At 40.1% G+C, this 21,457-nt stretch overlaps 1 protein-coding gene across 1 annotated transcript; it reads right to left on the bottom strand.

Annotated features, from left to right (window-relative positions):
* Positions 1–591: 591 nt before the first annotated feature.
* Positions 592–20,382, bottom strand: MOCS2 (molybdenum cofactor synthesis 2). Its single transcript, XM_030330070.1, has 6 exons — positions 20,293–20,382; positions 18,950–19,103; positions 5,154–5,281; positions 4,476–4,626; positions 3,610–3,733; positions 592–718 (listed from the first exon to the last, which is right to left on the bottom strand). The coding sequence occupies exons 2-6, from the start codon at positions 19,054–19,056 to the stop codon at positions 650–652; spliced, it is 579 nt and encodes a 192-aa protein (XP_030185930.1). The 5' UTR covers positions 19,057–19,103; positions 20,293–20,382; the 3' UTR covers positions 592–649.
* Between the last annotated feature and the right edge of the window lie 1,075 nt (positions 20,383–21,457).

Here is a 21,457-nt window from a genome sequence, read left to right as displayed (position 1 = left end):
GTGTCAGGAGGGGTGCTGTCAGCAGGGCCACAACAACGGTCCAAGAGAAATGGAGCGGTGGCTTGGACGAGAGTTGCGGCAGTGGGATTCAGAAGTAGCAGCTAGATTCGAGAGACATCCAAGAATCTGTTTTCAAATTCTCCAACAGGTTCATTCAAGGATATGAGATCAAGACTCAAACTACTGGCTTCTTGACCACTGCTTCTCACAATAAACTGAAATATACTAGAACTCTAACATTATATCCAAAGGACAAAAATATCCACAAAATCACAAAATATTTCACTCACTGACCATCTACTATTACTTTCAAAGAAAATAAAATGCTTTCATTTTGCTTCTCATTGAAAAAAAAAATATAAGTAATTTGAATTTCCTACTTCATGGAATGGTGTGTCTACCACAGGCATCTTTCCTCACATTTAAATTTACTCTACCATTTTTTCCCTGAAGTCTTTCCTCAATCTGTGGCTCCTGCATAAGCCTTCATCCTAACACTCATTTTTTTTTTCTCCCTTTTGTCCTACTGGTGTAACACAAGAGACTGTGTTTCAGTAAACTAGCTTAACTTCTAGAAAAGAAAAATCAAAATGTGATTAAAGACAGTTTACCAAGTTTAATTTTAGTTCTCTAAAAAAAAATGTGTGAATTAATCACTGGCTGTCCAAAAGCACTCTTTGTTTCTTTTCCAAGATGATGATGATTCTTCATACATTTCCTGAAAAACAGAACCATAACAGGTATTCAAAACAGAGTGGCTTAATAAATTCAACTGCATCAGAAAAATTCAGGTAAATGAATCTAGTTAAATCTGCTACTCTTCCAACAATCCAATAAACATTTGTTTGAGGCACTGAAAGGAGAAAACTGAATAAACCTGTTCCCTCCACTTAAGGACCCCAATCCAGTGGGAGAAACACTGACATGAAGACTTAACAAGGCAAGGTACAACCACAGAATGGAATAAACAATTCCATTTGGGACCATGTCAGGAGACAGCCTGAGCAAGGTTACACAGGGAAGATGCAAGGTCTTTAATAATTTTAAACACTTTTTTCTTTCCAAACACATCTACTTCAGCATTTCTATATAATGCTTTTCCACAGGCTGATGGGATATTTCCACTAGGTGTGAAATTAAGTGACCACCCACAGAAGTTCTTAAGCAGGTTTGGGCTCTACCCTAGAGACAATTGACAATTGCTTTGTAAGTGTGTGCCCCACCTACCTGCCTACCCGGCTATTTCACCAATGATCTCAAAGCACAGGTGGGACTAGAACCCGACACGAATTGAGATGATACTCGGAAGGGAGGGGAATAAGAATGTATCAATCTTTCTTCTCAATCTCCAGTCAAATCCTATTTCTGAGGGACAGAAATCCAAATTCGACCTTCCTCTGAACACTGTATATACCCTCTCAACCTCTGCAGACAGAAAAGTAAACAGAAAGCTCAGCTAGACCTTGAAGTATAAAGATGAGAGGATGCCCCAATCCTGCCCACCCTCTTATTCCAGGGACCCACTCTCTCATCTACTTTCTATGAGCAGGCTGTCCATTCTTTCTCCTTGGTAAGGAGATCAACTGGGGTGCCTGATGACTCAGGTGGTTGAGTGTTTGACTTCTGATTTGGGCTCAGATCATGATCCCAGGGTCATGGGATCAAGTCCCACGTTGGGTTCTGCACTAAGCATGGATCCTGCTTAAGATTCTCTCTTAAGCCACCTGGGTGGTTCAGCAGGTTAAGCATCTGATTCTTGATTTCAGCTCAGATCATGCTCTCATGGATTGTTGGGTTCTGCGCTGATAGCACAGAGCCTGCTTAGGATTCTCTCTCTCTCTCTCTCTCTCTCTCTGTCTCTGTCTCTGTCTCTGTCTCTCTCTGTCTCTGTCTCTCTGTCTCTCTCTCTCTCTCTCTCTCTCCCCTTCTCTGTCCCTCCCCTATGCATGTGTTCTTTCTCTCTCTCAAGATAAATAACATTTAAAAAATAAAAAAAGGTTCTCTTCTTCTGCCCCTCTCCCCTGCTTGTACTATCTGAAAAAATTAAATTAAATTAAAATTAATTTAAAAAAAAAAAAAAGCTACCTCTACCACCCAGATTCACAACTCAATGGAGAATGCTCTCCCTGACTCACTCTATTCAGGAGACTGCCTCATGTAGTCTATCAAAATGGTGGCAGCTTTGTTCAAAGCAAAGCCACCATAGCTGAGCTTCACAGAGACTGTTTTCTGTCACAAATCCTATCTTCAAATCCCAAAGTATCCCCTTATAAGAACAGGTGTCAGTTTTCATTCATTTCAAAATTTTTTTAAATTTTATTTTTGAGTTGGGGCGCCTGGGTGGCGCAGTCGGTTAAGCGTCCGACTTCAGCCAGGTCACGATCTCGCGGTCCGTGAGTTCGAGCCCCGCGTCGGGCTCTGGGCTGATGGCTCAGAGCCTGGAGCCTGTTTCCGATTCTGTGTCTCCCTCTCTCTCTGCCCCTCGCCTGCTCATGCTCTGTCTCTCTCTGTCCCAAAAATAAATAAAACGTTGAAAAAAAAAATTAAAAAAAAAAAAACAAAAAACAACTTTATTTTTGAGAGAGAGACAGAGCATGAGTGGGGAAGGGGCAGAGAGTGAGGGAGACACAGAATCGGAAGCAGGCTCCAGACTCTGAGCTGTCAGTACAGAGCCCGATGCAGGGCTCGAACTCACGAACTGTGAGAACATGACCTGAGCCGAAGCTGGTCGCTTAACCAATTGAGTCACCCAGGCACCCCAGTTTCAGTTTTTATTCAGAAAACATGGTCACTGGGTTTCATAGGTCCTGTGTAAGAGTCCAATTTGTTCATCTCTACCACAAACGGAGCCAGCAGGCTCCTAGGAAAGACACGCTCTGCCCTCTGATCTGAGACGTTAATTCCCTCCTTGGCTTTGCTACCCAGCCAAAATGCTGTGGGCAATTCTAGACTCTTAAAGGCAATTATAAGTTTGAGAGTTCAGAACAACCCCACTGTTACTGTTACTACACCATGGAAGAACTTAAGGAGTTGAGTCTTTTCATCCCTTCAGAATGTCCTCTTTAACCAGAGATTCGCTCTTACTGATTGGTTTGATGTGCTGACAGAAAACGAGCTAGAATTTCCTATTTATGTCTGAAAATCCACTCACTATGCATTTTCTCCAAAGAGGCAATACCCCACTCTTTTTTCCTAAGAAGAAATTCTAGAACGTTGCTTGCTCTTTTGCCTCGAGAAATCTTGTTTACCTATTGCTGAACAGCTGTGCATTATTATCACTCTCCACAGGACTAACTCAAGGGAATTCTAATCCAAAGTGAATGAATTCATATATGAACCAATGGAAAAGTCCAGACAAGGAATTCCAATTGTTACCAACTATTGAGGCCTAATCTGTGCCATGCATTTCTTTGGGGCATGTACTTTTCATGTTTAACAAACTTTGGAAAGGAGATATTACATAAATACTATTTCAGATAAAGAAAACATGATTCTATAGAGTCAGGGAAGACCCTAGAATACAAGTTCTACATGTAATCTCATTCCTTATCTTTTAAACAATTTGTGAGAAAAACCATGTCCAAATGGCAAAATTAGATATTTCCTTACCTTTTTCCATATGGGCACCTTGGCTTTTAAAGTATCAATGGCATAGCTCACAGCTTCAAGGGATGAAGTCCTATGGGCCGAGGACACAGCAATGATAATGCTTGCTTCCGACACTGGAACTAAGCTTTAACAAAATGAAGAAGAAAAACTGCCATCTCTTCTGAATCCACATGTTAAAGGATATTAAACACATGAAAAAAAATTCCAGTAAAGCATTCTTACAACTAAATATCCAGTTCTACTTTAAACTTCAGGTTAATTAAAAAACAGTAATTTATCCTGTTTGCATTCAGCAGAGGGGATGCTGAGGTTGTGCCTAATTTGTTAGCATATTAAACAGAAACAAATATTAAAGAATAGAATTGATGAAATTTAGTTTTTAATAACAAAATAACAACTAATGTAATATAACAGAAATGGAGTCTCAATTGCTGGGCTCTTTTTAAAGTCTAGAACTCCACTCTTCTTAGTGGTATAAACAGGCAACTAATTTAATGACCTTCAAAGGCACTACATTAAAAAAAATCTATTAACAGACTTATCATACAAATAGAGTCCAGACTATAAAACAATTCTTAAAAGGCCTCAAGGACTTTAGCACACATTAGCACAGGCCTTGTGTCTGCACAAGGCCTTTTAGAGTTTGGCACATTTGGACTTTGTTTTAGCATCAGGCACTCTCCAGATGTTACAATGAAACAAACAGCCCTTGAGGTGCTATCCACTGTCTGCCTGTCTGCCAGAGTAATACACAAACCTTCCTCTCATGCTAATATAGGATTCCTACAGACGATTCCAGAATTAAAATCAGCACAATGATGGAAAACAAATGCAATTAACTATTTAATTGCTAAAGGAAATCATACCCAAGTCTATGAAACACTGCTATGTGTTTGACTGGCCATTTCTGCCGAATGTCACTACAAATTTTTCTGATTTCATTTTCCGCCATTGGTAGATATGCTTCATATTCTAAGCTAATGACTTTTTTCCCTTCAAAGTTATTTCTTGTAGTCCCTAAAAAAAAAGAAAGAAAAAGAAAAATATTAAGGTTTCCTTACAATAGAAATAACACATTAATAGAAAAAAAGGATTATTTCAGCAGCACACCAATTTGCCTACAAATTGCTTTCAAATTTTCTAAAAACAAACATTTGGTTAGAAAACCAAAAAATAATTATCATAAAGATGAGGAAATACAATGTCGCTAATGAGGCAAACGTTATCAAAAATACTCATAGGACAAACCAGGATGGGAAACATTATGCTCCCAGGACTATCATTAAGTTAGTATCACCACCATTTTTTCCCCTCAATATTTGGAACATACAGAATTCTCCTTGAAAATAATGACTCTTATTCTACTCTTTTAATGCCTTTAACACAGGTTGGTTTGAATCTGAATAAAAATTAAAAAGTGTCTACCCACCATGGGTTACTGCTCTTAGTATCTTAAAATCCTCTATTAACACTGAGCATGGAAAACACTTGGTGATTTCTATTGTCTTATGCAGTCAACCCACACTGTGAAAATCACAACTTACCTACAAACAGGGATACTGCACCACAGAGTGGAGAAACCACCAACTGTGAGACTTCATCTATGGAGAGTTTCTCAGCAGTGAATTTTATTATATCTTTAGATTTCTCTTCAATTTCATTCATATCTTTCCTGGAAGATATTAACAAACCTTAACATTGGTACTACAGGCAAAACACCCAACTCACTGTGTTTCAATTTATATTTTTTGTACATTAGATGTGATAGAAGTCATGGTTTGAACTGAATGATAAAAATAAGTGTAAAATTTGAGCAAAACTCAACATATTTATAAATATTCCAAATGAATCAAGCAGGATATATAAAAGGAACTGTAATCTACCTCATATGCCACTTTATTCCAAATTCTGGAATTGCTACTCTTATCTCCTATCGTGGTATAGGTCAGACATCGACACCTTCAGCCACACACACATATCACCTCTGATCACTACATCACCATGCACCACACCTAGAACTGGTTTTTTCTTTATCCAGAAGGGAGAGAGGGAGAACAGAAGCAATGGTGACTCCACAGGAACTCAGTTCATTTCATAACCGGGCATAATCCCAGTTAAGTAACTGAGGAAATAAGGAAATGAACTGCGTGCCTATCACCAGATGTCCTACAAAGTCCTCTGCCATGCATTTCTCATTTCATTTATCAAGCATCTATTACATTCTCACTAAGTGACTAACCCCACACACTAGACGAGGACCAGGGAACAAAAAACCTGCCTCCTGCGCTCAGGGCACCTTATGGGAATGGGAGAAACAAAGCAATAAACAAAAAATATAAATAGGGGTAACTTATACAAATAAACAGGGTTCTGAGACAGAGCATGGGTGCTGGGGAAGGGGCTATTTAAGAGGGTCAAAGAAAGCCTTTCTGAAGACATACTATAGAGAGGTGAGACCTGAAAGAAAGCAGCCTGTAAAGAAACAGAAGAACAGACCCCCAGGCAGAGACAGGGAATGGCAAATACAAAGCCTCCAGAACCTGCAGGGAGGCTGGAGCTCAGGATGTGAGGGAGAGAACAGATGGGCTGAGGGTGGGCACGTGGGCTGGGTCTTGCCGGATGAGGAGTCTGGATATAATCATAAATCCTGCGGGATTTCATTCACAATGAAAGGCAAGAGAGAGAAGGCTCAGGGGAGTTAAGCACTCCGTCAATGTGGTTCCAACCAAGGAATCCCACTAAATCCAATGTCTTTTTCCCTATACTTCCAGCTACTGGAAAGAAAGAAAAGCACAAATATTCACATTCCACTGGGTTCCAGGATCTTTCAACCTCCTGTACATGGCAGCTGAGCTTCTTACAGTAACTTACAAGTAACCTGAACATGGTCTGTGAACGTCAAACCATACCAAATTCGTACCACTTTGATTCTGTAAGGATGTGGATTCTAAAACCACATGTTAGGGAGGGGATCCAACATGGTGTATTAGTAGGGGGACCCAACGTTCCCTGGTCTCTCAAACACAGCAGCATTAAGGCCAAAGGACTTCGAATTCCAAGAGTCAGGGTTGCAGAGTGACAAAGATGTCTCCAGGGACCCATGGGGACAACCTGGCAGGCCACAGATGCGTGACTGCAAACTGGAAGAGATAAAACAGGCCGTGTAGGCATTGAGGGAAGGGATCCCCTTCTGCGGAGAGACAAAGGGAAGAGAAACAGAGGCTGGGGAAGCCTAGGACTGTATCTGAACAAGAGAAAAACCACAGACCGGGAGGGAGAAAGATCCAATCTCTAACTGCGGGGCTTTCCCCAGGCTCAGTAACTAGTTCAGAGGCACAGTCCGCAGTGGGAGAAAGCAATCCCCTTCCTGGAGTGCTGTGGGAAGAAGGTATATAACCTTTCAAAGGACAAAGACTGCCTGCGCCCACCAGCCATAAGCCATATATCGGTGGCACCGAGTGGCACTTCCCCAGATCCCAGGTGTATGGAGAAAGAATCTGTAAAACATCGGGGTTTAAGTCCCAGCCGAGCGCCAGGGAGGCATGGGGTCGGGGGAGCAGAACAAACTGCCTTGTTCGTGCCTGCAGCATTGCAAACATGGTCTGAACAGAGTGGTTTGGGACAGCCGGACGATGGAGCGGAGACTGTGGTGTCGCCGTTTTTCTCCCCATCACCACCAAGATGGGTCCTCAGGGATCGGTCTGCGGGCCCCACAGTGGAGGCGGGAGCTGCCTACACCAAACCATGCCCCTCCATACCTGGTAACTGTGTATCTACCAAAGCGGGATTGACACTAACAAACCAGAGAGCTGCTCCTCCAGATCAGCACTGCCACCAGTTCCAAGGCACCCAGCAGTACTGCACTGCCTGATTTAATTCTTGGACAATTCTTATTATATATGTATATATTATATATTTTATTTATTTATTTTTCTTCCTTTTCTCCTTCTTACTTCTTCTCTCCTGTAGTCTGGTTATTCTGGTTGTTGGTTTATCTAAGCAGACATATTTAATCTATTCTCTTTATACCTGTTCTATATCTCTTTATTTTCCTCTCTCTCTGGAATAAGCTGTAGAGTTTCTCTGCCTGCTCACTTTTCTTTTCTTCTTCCCCGCCGCTGTCATTTCTCTCTTTGTATGGGATAAGACCTCTTCCATCAACAATGCCTCAACCCCGTTGTTTTGTTATAGCTGATGTTTTTTGTCTTTTTGTATTTGTTTCTTTGTTTTCTTTTCGAGGGCTACTTCAATGAACAAATCAAAGCACACCTGGTGGAGGGTCCAAAGGATCACTACGAGTAGGGAGAAAATGCAACCAGAGTCACAACAACAGAGAGCAAGTAACACTCCAAAAAACAGCTCCTGAAGGGCCAGGCCCTGGACAACGTATGATCCCTCTTTAATACAGTAGTGCTCACAGGTGCAGGCCACATAACAAGCTTTTAAAACACACAAGGGACAGAAAACTAGCCAAAATTCAAAAATGAACTACTGGGACCTCATCAAAATAAAAAGCTTCTGCACAGCGAAGGAAACAATCAGCAAAATTAAAAGGCAACCGACAGAATGGGAGAAGATATTTGCAAATGACATATCAAAGGGTTAGTATCCAAAATCTATAAAGAACTTAACAAACTCAACACCCAAAAAACAACTAATCCAGTGAAGAAATGGGCAAAAGACATGAATAGACACTTCTCCAAGGAAGACATCCAGATGGCCAACCAACACATGAAAAAATGCTCAACATCACTCATCATCAGGGAAATACAAATCAAAACCACAATGAGATACCACCTTACACCTGTCAGAACAGCTAACATTAACAACTCAGGCAACAACATGTTGGTGAGGATGCAGAGAAAGAGGATCTCTTTTGCATTGTTGGTGGGAATACAAGCTGGTGCAGCCACTCTGGAAAACAGTATGGAGGTTCCTCAAAAAACTAAAACTAGAACTACCCTACCACCCAGCAATTGCACTACTAGGCATTTATCCATGAGATACAGGTGTGCTGTTTTGAAGGGACACCCCTATGTTTACAGCAGCACTATCAACAATAGCCAAAGTATGGAAAGAGCCCAAATGTCCACTGATGGATGAATGGATAAATAAAAGGTAGCGTGTCTGTGTGTGTGTGTGTGTGTGTGTGTGTGTGTAATGGAGTATTACTCGGCAATCAAGAAGAATGAAATCTTGCTATTTACAACTACATGAATGGAACTGGAGGGTATCATGCTAAGTGAAATTAGTCAGAGAAAGACAAAAATCATATGACTTCACTCATATGAGGACTTTAAGAGACAAAACAGAAGGGAAACAAAAATAATATAAAAACAGGGAGGTGGACAAAACAGAAGAGACTCATAAATATGGAGAAGAAACTGAAGGTTGCTAGAGGGGTTGTGGGAGGGGAGGTGGGCTAAATGGGTAAGGGGCATTAAGGAATCTACTCCTGAAATCACTGTTTCACTATATGGTAAGTAATTCAGATGTAAATTTTAAAAAATTAAAAATAAAATTAAAAAAAAATAAATTTACAATAGACTTTGATCAATAAAAAAAAAGAGAAAGAAAAGAAAACTAGTCAAAATGATGAAACAGAATAATTCTCAAAAGAAATTCCGGGAAGAAATGACAGCTGAAGAATCGATCAAAACACATAAACAATATAACTGAACAAGAATTTAGAATGATAGTCATAAGATTAATCACTGAGCTTGAAAAAAACATAGAAGACAGCAGAGAATCTATTGCTGCAGAGATCAAGGAACTAAAAAATACTCATGATGAATTTAAAACTGCTATAAATGAGGTGCAAAATAAACTAGAGGCAGTAACAGTGAGGACTGAAGAGGCAGAGAGAAGAATAAGTAAAACAGAAGATAAAAATATGGAAAAAGATGAAGCTGAGAAAAAGAGATAAAACTATTCTGGACCACAAGGAGAGAATTAGAGAACTAACTGAATCAATGAAACGTAATCATATCCGTATCATAGGAGTTCCAGAAAAAGAAGAGACTGAGAAAGGAGTGGAGGAAGGGATACTTGAACAAATCATAGCTGAGAACTTCCCCCAATCTGGGGAAGGAAACAGACACTGAAATCCAGGAGGCACAGAGAACTCCCTTCAGACATAATTTGAATTGATCTTCTGTACAACATATCATAGTGAAACGGGCAAAATACAAAGACAAAGAGAGAATTCTGAAAGCAGCTAGGGATAAACGGGCCTTAACTTATAAGGGTAGACACGTAAGGATAGTAGCAGACCTATCTACTGAAACTTGGCAGGCCAGAAAGGAGTGGCAGGAAATTTTCAATGTGGTGAACAGGAAAAATATGCAGCCAAGAATCCTTTATCCACCAAGCCGGTCATTCAGAATAGAAGGAGAGATAAAGGTTTTCCCAGACAAACAAAAACCGAAGGAATTCATGACCACTAAACCAGTCTTGCAAGCGATCCTAAGGGGTCTCTGTGAGTGGAACGCTGCAAAGACCACAAAGGAACAGAGATATCACTACAAGCATGAAACCTAAAGATAACACAATGACTCTAAATTCATATCAATAATAACACTGAATGTAAATGGACTAAATGCTCCAATCAAAAGACACAGGGTATCAGAATGGATAAAAAAACAAGAGCCATCTATCTGCTGTCTACAAGAGACTCATTTTAGACCTGAGGACACCTTCAGACTGAAAGTGAGGGAATGGAGAACCATCTATCATGCTACTGGAAGTCAAAAGAAAGCTGGAGCAGCCATACTTGTGTCAGACAAACTAGATTTTAAACTAAAGGTTGTAACAAGAGATGAAGAAGAGCATTATATCATAATTACAGGGTCTATCCATCAAGAAGAGCTAACAATTATAAATGTCTATACACCCAATTCAGAGGCACCCACACATATAAAACAATCACAAACATAAGCAATCCTATTGGTAAGAATGTGGTAACTGCAGGGGACTTTAATATTCCACTTACAACAATGGACAGATCATCCAGACATAAAATCAATAAACAAACACTGGCCCTGAATGATACACTGGACCAGATGGACTTGACAGATATATTCATTCTTCTCGAGTGCACACAGAACATTCTCCAAGATAGATCACATACTGGATCACAAAACAGCCCTCAATAAATATAAAAGAAATGATCATACCATGCACATTTTCAGATCACAACGCTATGAAACTTGAAATCAACCACAGGAAAAAGTTTGGAAAACCTCCAAATACATGGAGGTTAACGAACATCCTACTAAAGAATGAATGGGTGTGAACATGGTGGCACAGGAGGACACTGGGCTCACCTCGTCTTGCTGATCACTTAGATTCCACCCATATCTGCCTAAATAACCCAGAAAACCGCCAGAAGACTACCAGAACGGACTTTCCGGAGCCAAGTGTAGACAAGAGGCCCACGGAAGAGGGTAGGATGGAGAAGCGGTGCATGCTACACAGACTGGCGGGAGGGAGCCGGGGCAGTGGAGGGGCAGCCCACCTGGCAAGGCAGAGCCCCTGAAGTCTGGCTTGCAGAAGCGGAGGGGCCGGACTCCATGAGTTCTGACAGCCAGCAGGACTTAACATCTGGAATGTTATAAGTCAACAGCTCTGCTCAGAGAGTGGGAGGGCAAGAGGACACGGGGGTGAGAGGTGTTGAGCCCTGGAAGACAGAGCTCAGCTCGGCAGGGAACAAAAGTGCTGGCGAGCGCCATCTCCCTTGCCCATCCCCCAGCCGAAATCCCAAAGGGAACCAGTTCCCATCACTGAACTTGCTTGCCCTGAGCAAACACCCAATGCTGTGCTTCTATGGATCCATCCCTCCAATGGGTCTGCCTCCCTCCAGGTGCTGAAGGGCCCTTCCCGCAGGTGACCACCGACAGCAAAGCTAGCTAAGCCTGCCCCTCCCACCCCTGTGCACCTTGCAGATCCACCCCAGCTAACATGCCAAATCCCATCAAAGCAGCACCGCAAGCCTGGCAGTGTGCAAGCAGCCCAGACGGGGGGCACACTACTCCACAGTGAGTCCTGCCCCTGGGAGAAGGGAAGATAAGGTACAAACCAGTCTGACTGTGACCCCAGCGGTGAGCTGAGGACAGACAGCAGGTCTGATAGTGGCCCCGCCCACCAACACAAGTTCCTCCAGACAGCACAGGGGAAGTACCCTGCAGTTCTGCGCCACCCCAGGGACTATCCAAAATGACGAAATGGAAGGATTCTCCCCAAAAGAAACTCCAGGAAGTAGCGACAGCTAACGAATTGATCAAAAACGATTTAAGCAATATAAAGGAACAAGAATTTAGAATAATAGTCAGAAAATTAATCGCTGGGCTTGAAAAAAGTATAGAGGACAGCGGAGAATCTATTGCTACAGATAGACTAAAGTGACTAAGAAATAGTCAGGAGGAGCTAAAAAATGCTATAAATGAGGTGCAAAATAAAATGGAGGTGACCACAGCTCAGATTGGAGAGGCAGAGGAGAGAATAGGTGAATTAGAAGATAAAATTATGGAAAAAGAGGAAGCTGAGAAAAAGAGAGATTAAAAAAATCCAGGAGTATGAGGGGAGAATTAGAGAACTAAGTGATGCAATCAAACAGAACAATATCTGTATAATAGGAATTCCAGAAGAGGAAGAGAGAGAGAAAGGGCTGAAAGTGTACTTGAACAAATCATAGCTGAGAACTTCCCTGATCTGGGGAAGGAAAAAGACATTGAAATCCAAGAGGCACAGAGAGCTCCCTTCAGATGTAACTTGAATCGATCTTCTGCACGACATATCATAGTGAAACTGGCAAAATACAAGGATAAAGAGAAACTTCTGAAAGCAGCTAGGGATAAACACACTCTAAAATATAAAGTGAGACCCATAAGACTAGTGGAAGACCTATCTACTGAAACTTGGCAGGCCAGAAAGGAATGGAAGGAAATCTTCAATGTGATGAACAGAAAAAATATGCACCCGAGAATCCTTTATCCAGCAAGTCTGTCATTCAGAATAGGAGAGAAAAAGGTCTTCCCAAACAAACAAAAGCTGAAGGAATTCATCACCACTAAACGAGTCCTACAAGAGATCCTAAGGGGGATTCTGTGAGTGACATGTTGCAAGGACCACAAAGTACCAGAGACATCACTACAAGCATGAAACCTACAGACATCAAAATGACTCTAAACTCATATCTTTCAGTAATAACACTGAATGTAAATGGACTAAATGCTCCAACCAAAGACATAGGGTATCAGATGGATAAAAAAACAAGACCCATCTATCTGCTGTCTACAAGAGACTCATTTTAGACCTGAGGACACCTACAGATTAAAAGTGAGGGTATGGAGAACTATATATCATGCTACTGGAAATCAAAAGAAAGCTGGAGTAGCCAAAGTAATTTTGAAGAAGAAGACCAAAGTGGGAGGCATCACAATCCCAGACTTTAGCCTTCACTACAAAGCTGTAATCATCAAGACAGCATGGTATTGGCACAAAAACAGACACAGAAACCAATGGAATAGAATAGAAATACCAGAATTAGACCCACAAAAGTATGGCCAACTAACCTTTGACAAAGCAGGAAGGAATATCCAATAGAAAAAAGACAGTCTCTTTATCAAATGGTGCTGGGAGAACTGGACAGCAACATGCAGAAGGTTGAAACCAGACCACTTTCTCACACCATTCACAAAAATAAACTCAAAATGGGTAAAGGATGTGAATGTGAGACAGGAAACCATCAAAACCCTAGAGGAGAAAGCAGAAAAAAACCTCTCTGACCTCAGCCACAGCAATTTCTTACTTGACACATCCCCAAAGGCAAGGGAATTAAAAGCAGAAACGAACTACTGGGACCTCCTGAAGATAAAAAGCTTCTGCACAGCAAAGGAAACAATCAACAAAACTAAAAGGCAACCAACAGAATGGGAAAAGATATTGGCAAATGATATATCAGACAAAGGGCTAGTATCCAAAATCTATAAAGAGCTCACCAAACTCCATACCCAAAAAACAAATAATCCAGTGAAGAAATGGGCAGAAAACATGAATAGACACTTCTCTAAAGACGACATCCAGATGACCAACAGGCACATGAAAAGATGCTCAACGTTGCTCCTCATCAGGGAAATACAAGTCATAATACAAACACTCATATACCACAAAATACAAAACACTCAGATACCACCTCATGCCAGTCAGAGTGGCTAAAATGAACAAATCAGGAGACTATAGATGCTGGCGAGGATGTGGAGAAATGGGCACCATCTTGCACTGTTGGTGGGAATGCAAACTGGTGCAGCTGCTCTCGAAAACAGTGTGGAGGTTCCTCAAAAAATTAAAAATAGATATACCCTATGTCCTAGCAATAGCACTGCTAGGAATTTACCCAAGGGATACAGGAGTGCGATGCATAGGGGCACTTGTACCCCAGTGTTTATAGCAGCACTTTCAACAATAGCCATATTATGGAAAGAGCCCAAATGTACATCAACTGATGAATGGATAAAGAAATTGTGGTTTATATACACAATGGAATACTACGTGGCAATGAGAAAGAATGAAATATGGCCTTTTGTAGCAAAATGGATGGAACTGGAAAGCCTTATGCTAAGTGAAATAAGTCATACAGAGAAAGACAGATACCATATGTTTTCACTCTTATGTGGATCCTGAGAAACAGAAGACCATGGGGGAGGGGAAGAAAAGAAAAAAAAAGGGGGGGGGGTTAGAGAAGGAGGGAGCCAAAACATAAGAGACTCTTAAAAACTGATAACAAACTGAGGGTTGATGGGGGGTGGGAGGGACGGAAGGGTGGGTGATGGGTACTGAGGAAGGCACCTGTTGGGATGAGTACTGGGTTTTGTATGGAAACTAATGTGACAATAAATTTCATATTTAAAAAAATGAAGAATGAATGGGTCAACCAGGAAATTAAAAAAGAAATTAAAAAATATATGGAGACAAATGAAAATGAAAACACAACAGTCCAAACCCTTTGGGATGCAGCAAAGGCAGTCCTAAGAGGAAAATACATTGCAATCCAGGCCATCTCAAGAAACAAGAAAAATCCCAAATACAAAATCTAACAGCACACCTAAAGGAACTAGAAGCAGAACAACAAAGACACCCCAAGGCTAGCAGAAGAGAAATAATAAAGATCAGAGCAGAAATAAACAATATAGAATTCAAAGAAAGAGTAGAACAGATCAATGAAACTAAGAGCTGGTTTTTGAAAAAATAAACAAAGTTGATAAATCCCTAGCCAGACTTCTAAAAAAAGACAGAGGACCCAAACAGATAAAATCATGAATGAAAATGGATTTATCACAACCAATCCCTCAGAAATACAAGCAATTATCAGAGAATACTATGACAACCTGGAAGAAATGGCCAAATTCCTAGACACCCACACACTACCAAAACTCAAAAAGAAATAGAAAATTTGAACAGACCCATAACTAGTGAAGAAATTGAATCAGTTATCAAAAATCTCCCAACAAATAACAGTCCTGAGCCAGAGGGCTTCCCAGAGGAATTCTACCAGAGTTTATTTAAAGCAGAGTTAATACCTATCCTTCTAAAGCTGTTCCAAAAAATAGAAACAAAAGGAAAACTTCCAGACTCATTCTATGAAGCCAGCATTACCTTGATTCCCAAACCAGACAGACACCCCACAAAAAAGGAGAATTACAGGCCAATATCCCTGATGAACATGGATGCAAAAAAAACTTAAGATACTAGCAAATTGAATTCAACAGCATGTAAAAAGAATTATTCACCATGATCAAGTGGGATTCATTCCTGGGCTGCAGGGTTGGTTCAATATTCGCTAATCAATCAATGTGATACATCACATTAGTATAAGAAAGGATAAGAACCATATGATCCTGTCAATAGATGCAGAAAAAGCATTTTACAAAATATAGCATCTTTCTTCATAAAAACCCTCAAGAAAGTAGGGATAGAAGGAACACACCTAAATATCGTAAAGCCATATATGAAAAGCCCACAGCCAATATCATCCTCAATGGGGAAAAACTGAGAGCTTTCCCCCTGAGATCAGGAACATGACAGGGATGTCTACTCTCACCGCTGTTGTTTAGCATATTGTTGGAAGTCCCCGCCTTAGCAGACAACAAAATGAAACAAAAGGCATCAAAACTGGCAAACAAGAAGTCAAACTTTCACTTTTTGCAGATGACATGATACTCTATATGGAAAACTGAAAGACCACCAAAAGGCTGCTAGAACTGATACACGAATTCAGTAAAGTCACAGGGTACAAAATCAAAGTAGAGAAATCGGTTGCATTTCTTCACATCAATAATGAAGCAACAGAAGGAGAAATCAAGAAATTGATCCCATTTACAATTGTACCAAGAACCATAAAATACCTAGGAATAAACCTAACCAAAGATATAAAAAATCTGCATGCTAAAACCATAGAAAACTTATGAAGGAAACTGAAGAAGACACAAAGAAATGGAAAAACATTCTGTGCTCATGAACTGGAAGAATAAATATTGTTAAAATGTCAATACTACCCAAAGCAATCTACACAATCAATACAATCCCAATCAAAATTGCACCAGTATTCTTCTCAAAGCTAGAACAAACAATCCTAAAATTTGTATGGAACCACAAAAGACCCTGAATAGCCAAAGTAATATTGAAAAAGAAAAGCCAAAGCAGGAGGCATCACAATCCCAGAATTTAGCCTCTACCCCAAAGCTGTAATCACCAAAACAGTATGGTATTGGCACAAAAACAAACACATAGACAAATGGAATAGAATAGAAACCCCAGAATTGGACCCACAAATGTAAGGCCAACTAATCTTTGACAAAGCAGGAAAGAGTAGCCAATGGAAAAAAGACAGTCTCTTTAATAAATGGTGCTGGGAGAACTAACTGGACAATATGCAGAAGAATGAAACTAGACGACTTTGTGACACCATACACAAAAATAAACTCAAAACGGATGAAAGACCTAAATGTGAGACAGGAAACCATCTAAGCCCTAGATGAGAAAGCTTGAAACAACCTCTCTGACCTCAGCCACAGCAATTTCTTGCTCAACACATCTCCAAAGGCAAGGGAATTAAAAGCAAAAATGTTGAGATTGGGATCTCAACAAGACAAAAAGCTTCTGCACTGCAAAGGAAACAATCAACAAAACTAGGCAACCAACGGGATGGGAAAAGATATTTGCAAATGACATACTGGATAAAGGGTTAGTATCCAAAATCTATAAAGAACTTACCAAACTCAACACCCGAAAAACAAATAATCCAGCGAAGAAATGGGCAGAAGTCATGAGTAGACACTTTTTTCAAAGACATCCAGATGGCCAATAGACACATGAAAAAACACTCAATGTCACTCATCATCAGGGAAAAAGAAATCAAAACCACACCGAGATACCACCTCACAACGGTCAGAGTGGCTAACATTAACAACTCAGGAAACAACAGATACTGGCGAGAATGTGGAGAAACGGGAACCCTCTTGCACTGTTAGTAGGAATGCAAACTGGTGCAGCTGCTCTGGAAAACAGTGTGGAGGTTCCTCAAAAAATTAAAAATAGAACTACCTTATGACCCAGCAATAGCACTACTAGGAATTTATCCAAAGGATACAGGAGTGTCATTCATAGGGGCACATGTACCCCAATGTTTATAGCAGCACTTTCAACAATAGCCAAATTATGGAAAGAGCCCAAATGTCCATCAACTGATGAATGGATAAAGAAGATGTGGTTTATATATACAATGGAATACTACTTAGCAATGAGAAAGAGTGAAATCATGCCATTTACAGCAACGTGGATGTAACTGGAGGCTATTATGCACAGTGGAATACATCACTCAGAGACAGATGTCATATGTTTTCACTTATATATGGATCTTGAGAAACTTAACTGAACACCTTGGGGGAAGAGAAGGGGAAAAAAGAGAGAGAGAGAGGGACTCCCTCTTATACAAAGTGTAAGAGACTCTTAAATACAGAGAACTTAGGGTTGATGGGGGGTTGGGGGACAGGGGAAAATGGGTGATGGGTATTGAGGAGGGCACTTGTTGGGATGAGCACTGGGTGTTGTAAGCAATGAACCATGGGAATCTACCCCCAAAACCAAGAGCACACTTTACACACTATATGTTAGTCAATTTGACAATAAATTATATTAAAAAATAAATAAATAAAACCATGTCACAAATCCTTTCAGACACCTTCAAACAATACACAATGCTGTTAAGTAATCTTCCTATTTCCAGAGAACTCCCATCTCTCTTTCTCACATACATACACACACACACAGTTTAATGGCAGCATACTGTTTCTGAATAAATTCCAAACTCTGAAAAATGGCATTTTTCTAAAATCATGGTAGTGATATGGTGACCAGTTTCCAAGTAAAACTGAGATACAAATCAAGAAATTCCATTATTTCCAAACAGGAGGACTAAGAAAGATCCAGTCTTTATCAGTATTGTGGGCAATTTGCTTTGCAATATATATTCCTCACTTTTTGGGGCACTGCTCTCCAGCAAAGTGGAGAAAAAAACAGGTGAAGAAAAAAAAAAAACTGGCATCCTGGGTACGCTTCGTTCTTTAGTGAGGCCAAGATTTTGCCAATGAGTATGGTATTTACTCTTGACTCTGGAGAAAAGCCCTATTAAACTAAGAAAGCTTTCTTTCATTCCTAACTCGCCAAAACTCTTTAATTGAAGATAATCATTAATTTCTAGATTATTGGTAAAGATGGCAAGACGCAATGGGTCCCAGAGCTACCTGCAACACAGCTATCATAATAAAGCTGTTTCTTTCTACCTGGAAAATGGTAAGCTTTCTTACTAAGCACAGTGATCTTTTCACTTTCTGGCTATGCAATTTTTCCACATTTCTCTGTGCCCAAGAGGGCTATTTTCCTGGATTAATAAGCATCTTTGTGAAAAAGTACAGAGAATCCAATAATCTGAAATCAAATGTTGGCTCTGCCACCTCTTAGCTATGGTGTAGCTATGAGTGTAGACAAGTTTTTTAACTTCTCTGAATTTCAGTTTTCCTTTCTGCAAAATAGGAATATTAATACTCCAGCATCCAGCGCTGTGCCTGACACATAATATAGTTTCCATAAACCATCTGAATTCAACAGAATGAACATATCAAACTGACTTTATATTAAAGTGCTTACAAGAGAACAGATGCAGAGATGAAAGGCAGGTATGCACAGGTCTGTCTGCACCAACTCTTTATTGGTGTAGGCAGACTTACCAAGAGTATACTATCGCCTTTGTGATCCTTCTCCACAAGACTGGTTAAGAAAAACATACCTCACACACCCAAGTGGCTCAAGAGCACTACCCTCCACTAATGGGGGGGATAATGGCAATTTCATCTCCTGACTGAAGCTGGAGGAGCTGATCTCCAAGCTCGACATATTCTTGACGGACAGCAAATATCACCTGATTTCTGACATCAGCCAATCTGAAGGGGAAAAAGCGTAATTGGAAGTATCAATGCAGTGTTAGATCTCCAATCTCTTCAGCTGCAACTAAAAATAGCCATAAATATTACTTCATGAGGCATCACCTGCAAAGTTACTAATTAAGCCAATTCACACTCTGCAGAGAAAGCACATACTCACTGAAGAACCTACTTATTCACCACAAAGTACACAGTAAAATGCTAACTATTCTTTAATGGAGGTTATGTGCCTTGGGGAGTTAAACAAACCCCCCTACCCCCAAAATACTAGACTAGACAACATTGAGACCAGGTCAAAAAAAAAAAAAGAGAGAGAGAAAAAGAAATTTTCTAATCAGTACGTGCCCTCCCCAGGAGATCTTCTGAGTATACAAGTATACTAAGTGTATCTCAGAATTTTCCTACAAAACCAGGTCTCTCTCAAGAGGTAAAAGGTTAAAAGTAAAGCAGAACAGAAGCCCCACCTCATTTCAATGATTATCAGGACACTTTCAGAGCAAGTTAAAAGACATGAAATCAAGAAGTAATTTTCTCTTATAAACCCACACTTTGGACTATCTTTTACATTACACTAAGACTTGCTAGTTAAAAATCTATACAGACTTAAATGACAAAATATTCCTAGAACACCTTTAAATAAGCTGTAAGTACATTTTTGTTGCAAAAAGGACTTGAGGTAGGAACCACAGCAGTAAATTACACATTTTCAAGAACCAGAAAAATATTAAACATTGCAAAAACGCAAATTCAACAGTAGCTAAGGTCTGTGATCTTTCATTTTTCTTTTAATCTTAGAAATTTCTACTTTGAGTTCTCTAAAGAAGGGGCAGGACATAAAATTCAAAGCACACGTTTTCAACCTAATTTGTAACAATTTCATTTAATGTTATAAAAATGCAGAATCCACATTTTTAGTATTTTGTAAATTATATAAGCAAATAAAATCATGTCCCTTTGGCAGTATCCCAGCTCACTGTGGATTTTTTAGTAAAATACCTTTAACCTTAAAAAATTATGCATTTTTAGATACCAGAATTTAAGATTTTTGGAGTAGTTGCAGAAAAATACAACTAATGACCCTTTCTGAATTGTGCATGGAAATAAAAATCAGCTTTTTTTCTCTAATCATTTACTCATTTTTAAATATTTAAAAATTGTTAATCATAAACATTCTAAAATTTTTAACTACCCAGGATGTCGTGCTTCTATTTCATTCCACAGCTGCAATGCTTTTATTTCTTGTGGCACAGAAATAGTCTCAGAGCGAATTCCTGCAATTTCAGCACTTTTTGCAAAATACAACACTTCAACCTGAAAAGGAGAGAAAATGCCTTTAACAATAACCATAATAGACCTTTTCTGTCTCGGTGGGCTCTATTGCTTTCCAATCACTTGAATCAAAGACCAATTTTCAGTTAGAGAAAATTAAATCATCCGTAAAAATGTTAGTATAACTACAAGTTCAAATTTTGAAAACTCTTTATGTTTTAAGCACAATTCAGACTGATTTCCAGATGATTTTTAGTTTTATGAATGTAAGCTTGCCACAACTAAAACCCTAACGGTATCTTCTTAAAAACCATGAAGTTAGTCTTTATTCCACATAAAATTATAGCACCCTTTATAAACCCTTAGTGGTGAACAGATGTCTGAGTCAAGCGATAAATTACACAAATAAATAACAAAAAAAAAGCGACACACGTCTTTCACAGTTGTCATAGGACCTTTGATTCAAGTCCACATTACACTGAACCCAGCTGCAAAGGATTAAGTTATGCAACATACAAACCCGGACATTTGTAAAAGCAGGTGGGTTTGAAATACAAGATAAATTGGTATTTCCTAGGACAAACCTATGCCGTCAGCCTGGTATCTAAGAAATCTGGCCAAGTAAAATGACCCACCTGTTCCACTGTGCAAATTTTTCTCTATGAAATAATCAGAGGCTTGCAAATGCTTATATGAAGCCCCTTTTTTTCTTTTTACAAGAATTCTCAGTTAAGTGCATTTTTAATTTGAAAACTGTCTTCGCCAAAACGTATAATCTGAGAAGCATGGAGGCAAAGGTTCTGAGGGTGCCTTTAGAAACCTCTAACGCCGGCACCTCGGAGACCAAGAGTTCGCGAGAGAACTTGACCTTCGTTAAGGCAGCCCAAGCAAAGCCTCCGAAGCCCGGCGGGGCCACATTGGTGGTGGTGGTTGCGGCCCTGGACGTAAGATTCGACCAAGGTGGTTTCGGCAGGGATCCGGCTGAGCAGGGCCGGGTCTGTGAAGGGAAGAAAAGGGGGCTCATGCATCTGGAAAGGCGCCCACCCTTACCTGGCACCGCAACACCATTCCGCCAGGATTCCCTG

Source organism: Lynx canadensis, chromosome A1 (assembly GCF_007474595.2).
Source record: "Lynx canadensis isolate LIC74 chromosome A1, mLynCan4.pri.v2, whole genome shotgun sequence".
NCBI lineage: Eukaryota > Metazoa > Chordata > Mammalia > Carnivora > Felidae > Lynx > Lynx canadensis.
This window is presented reverse-complemented; position numbering and strand designations above follow the sequence as displayed.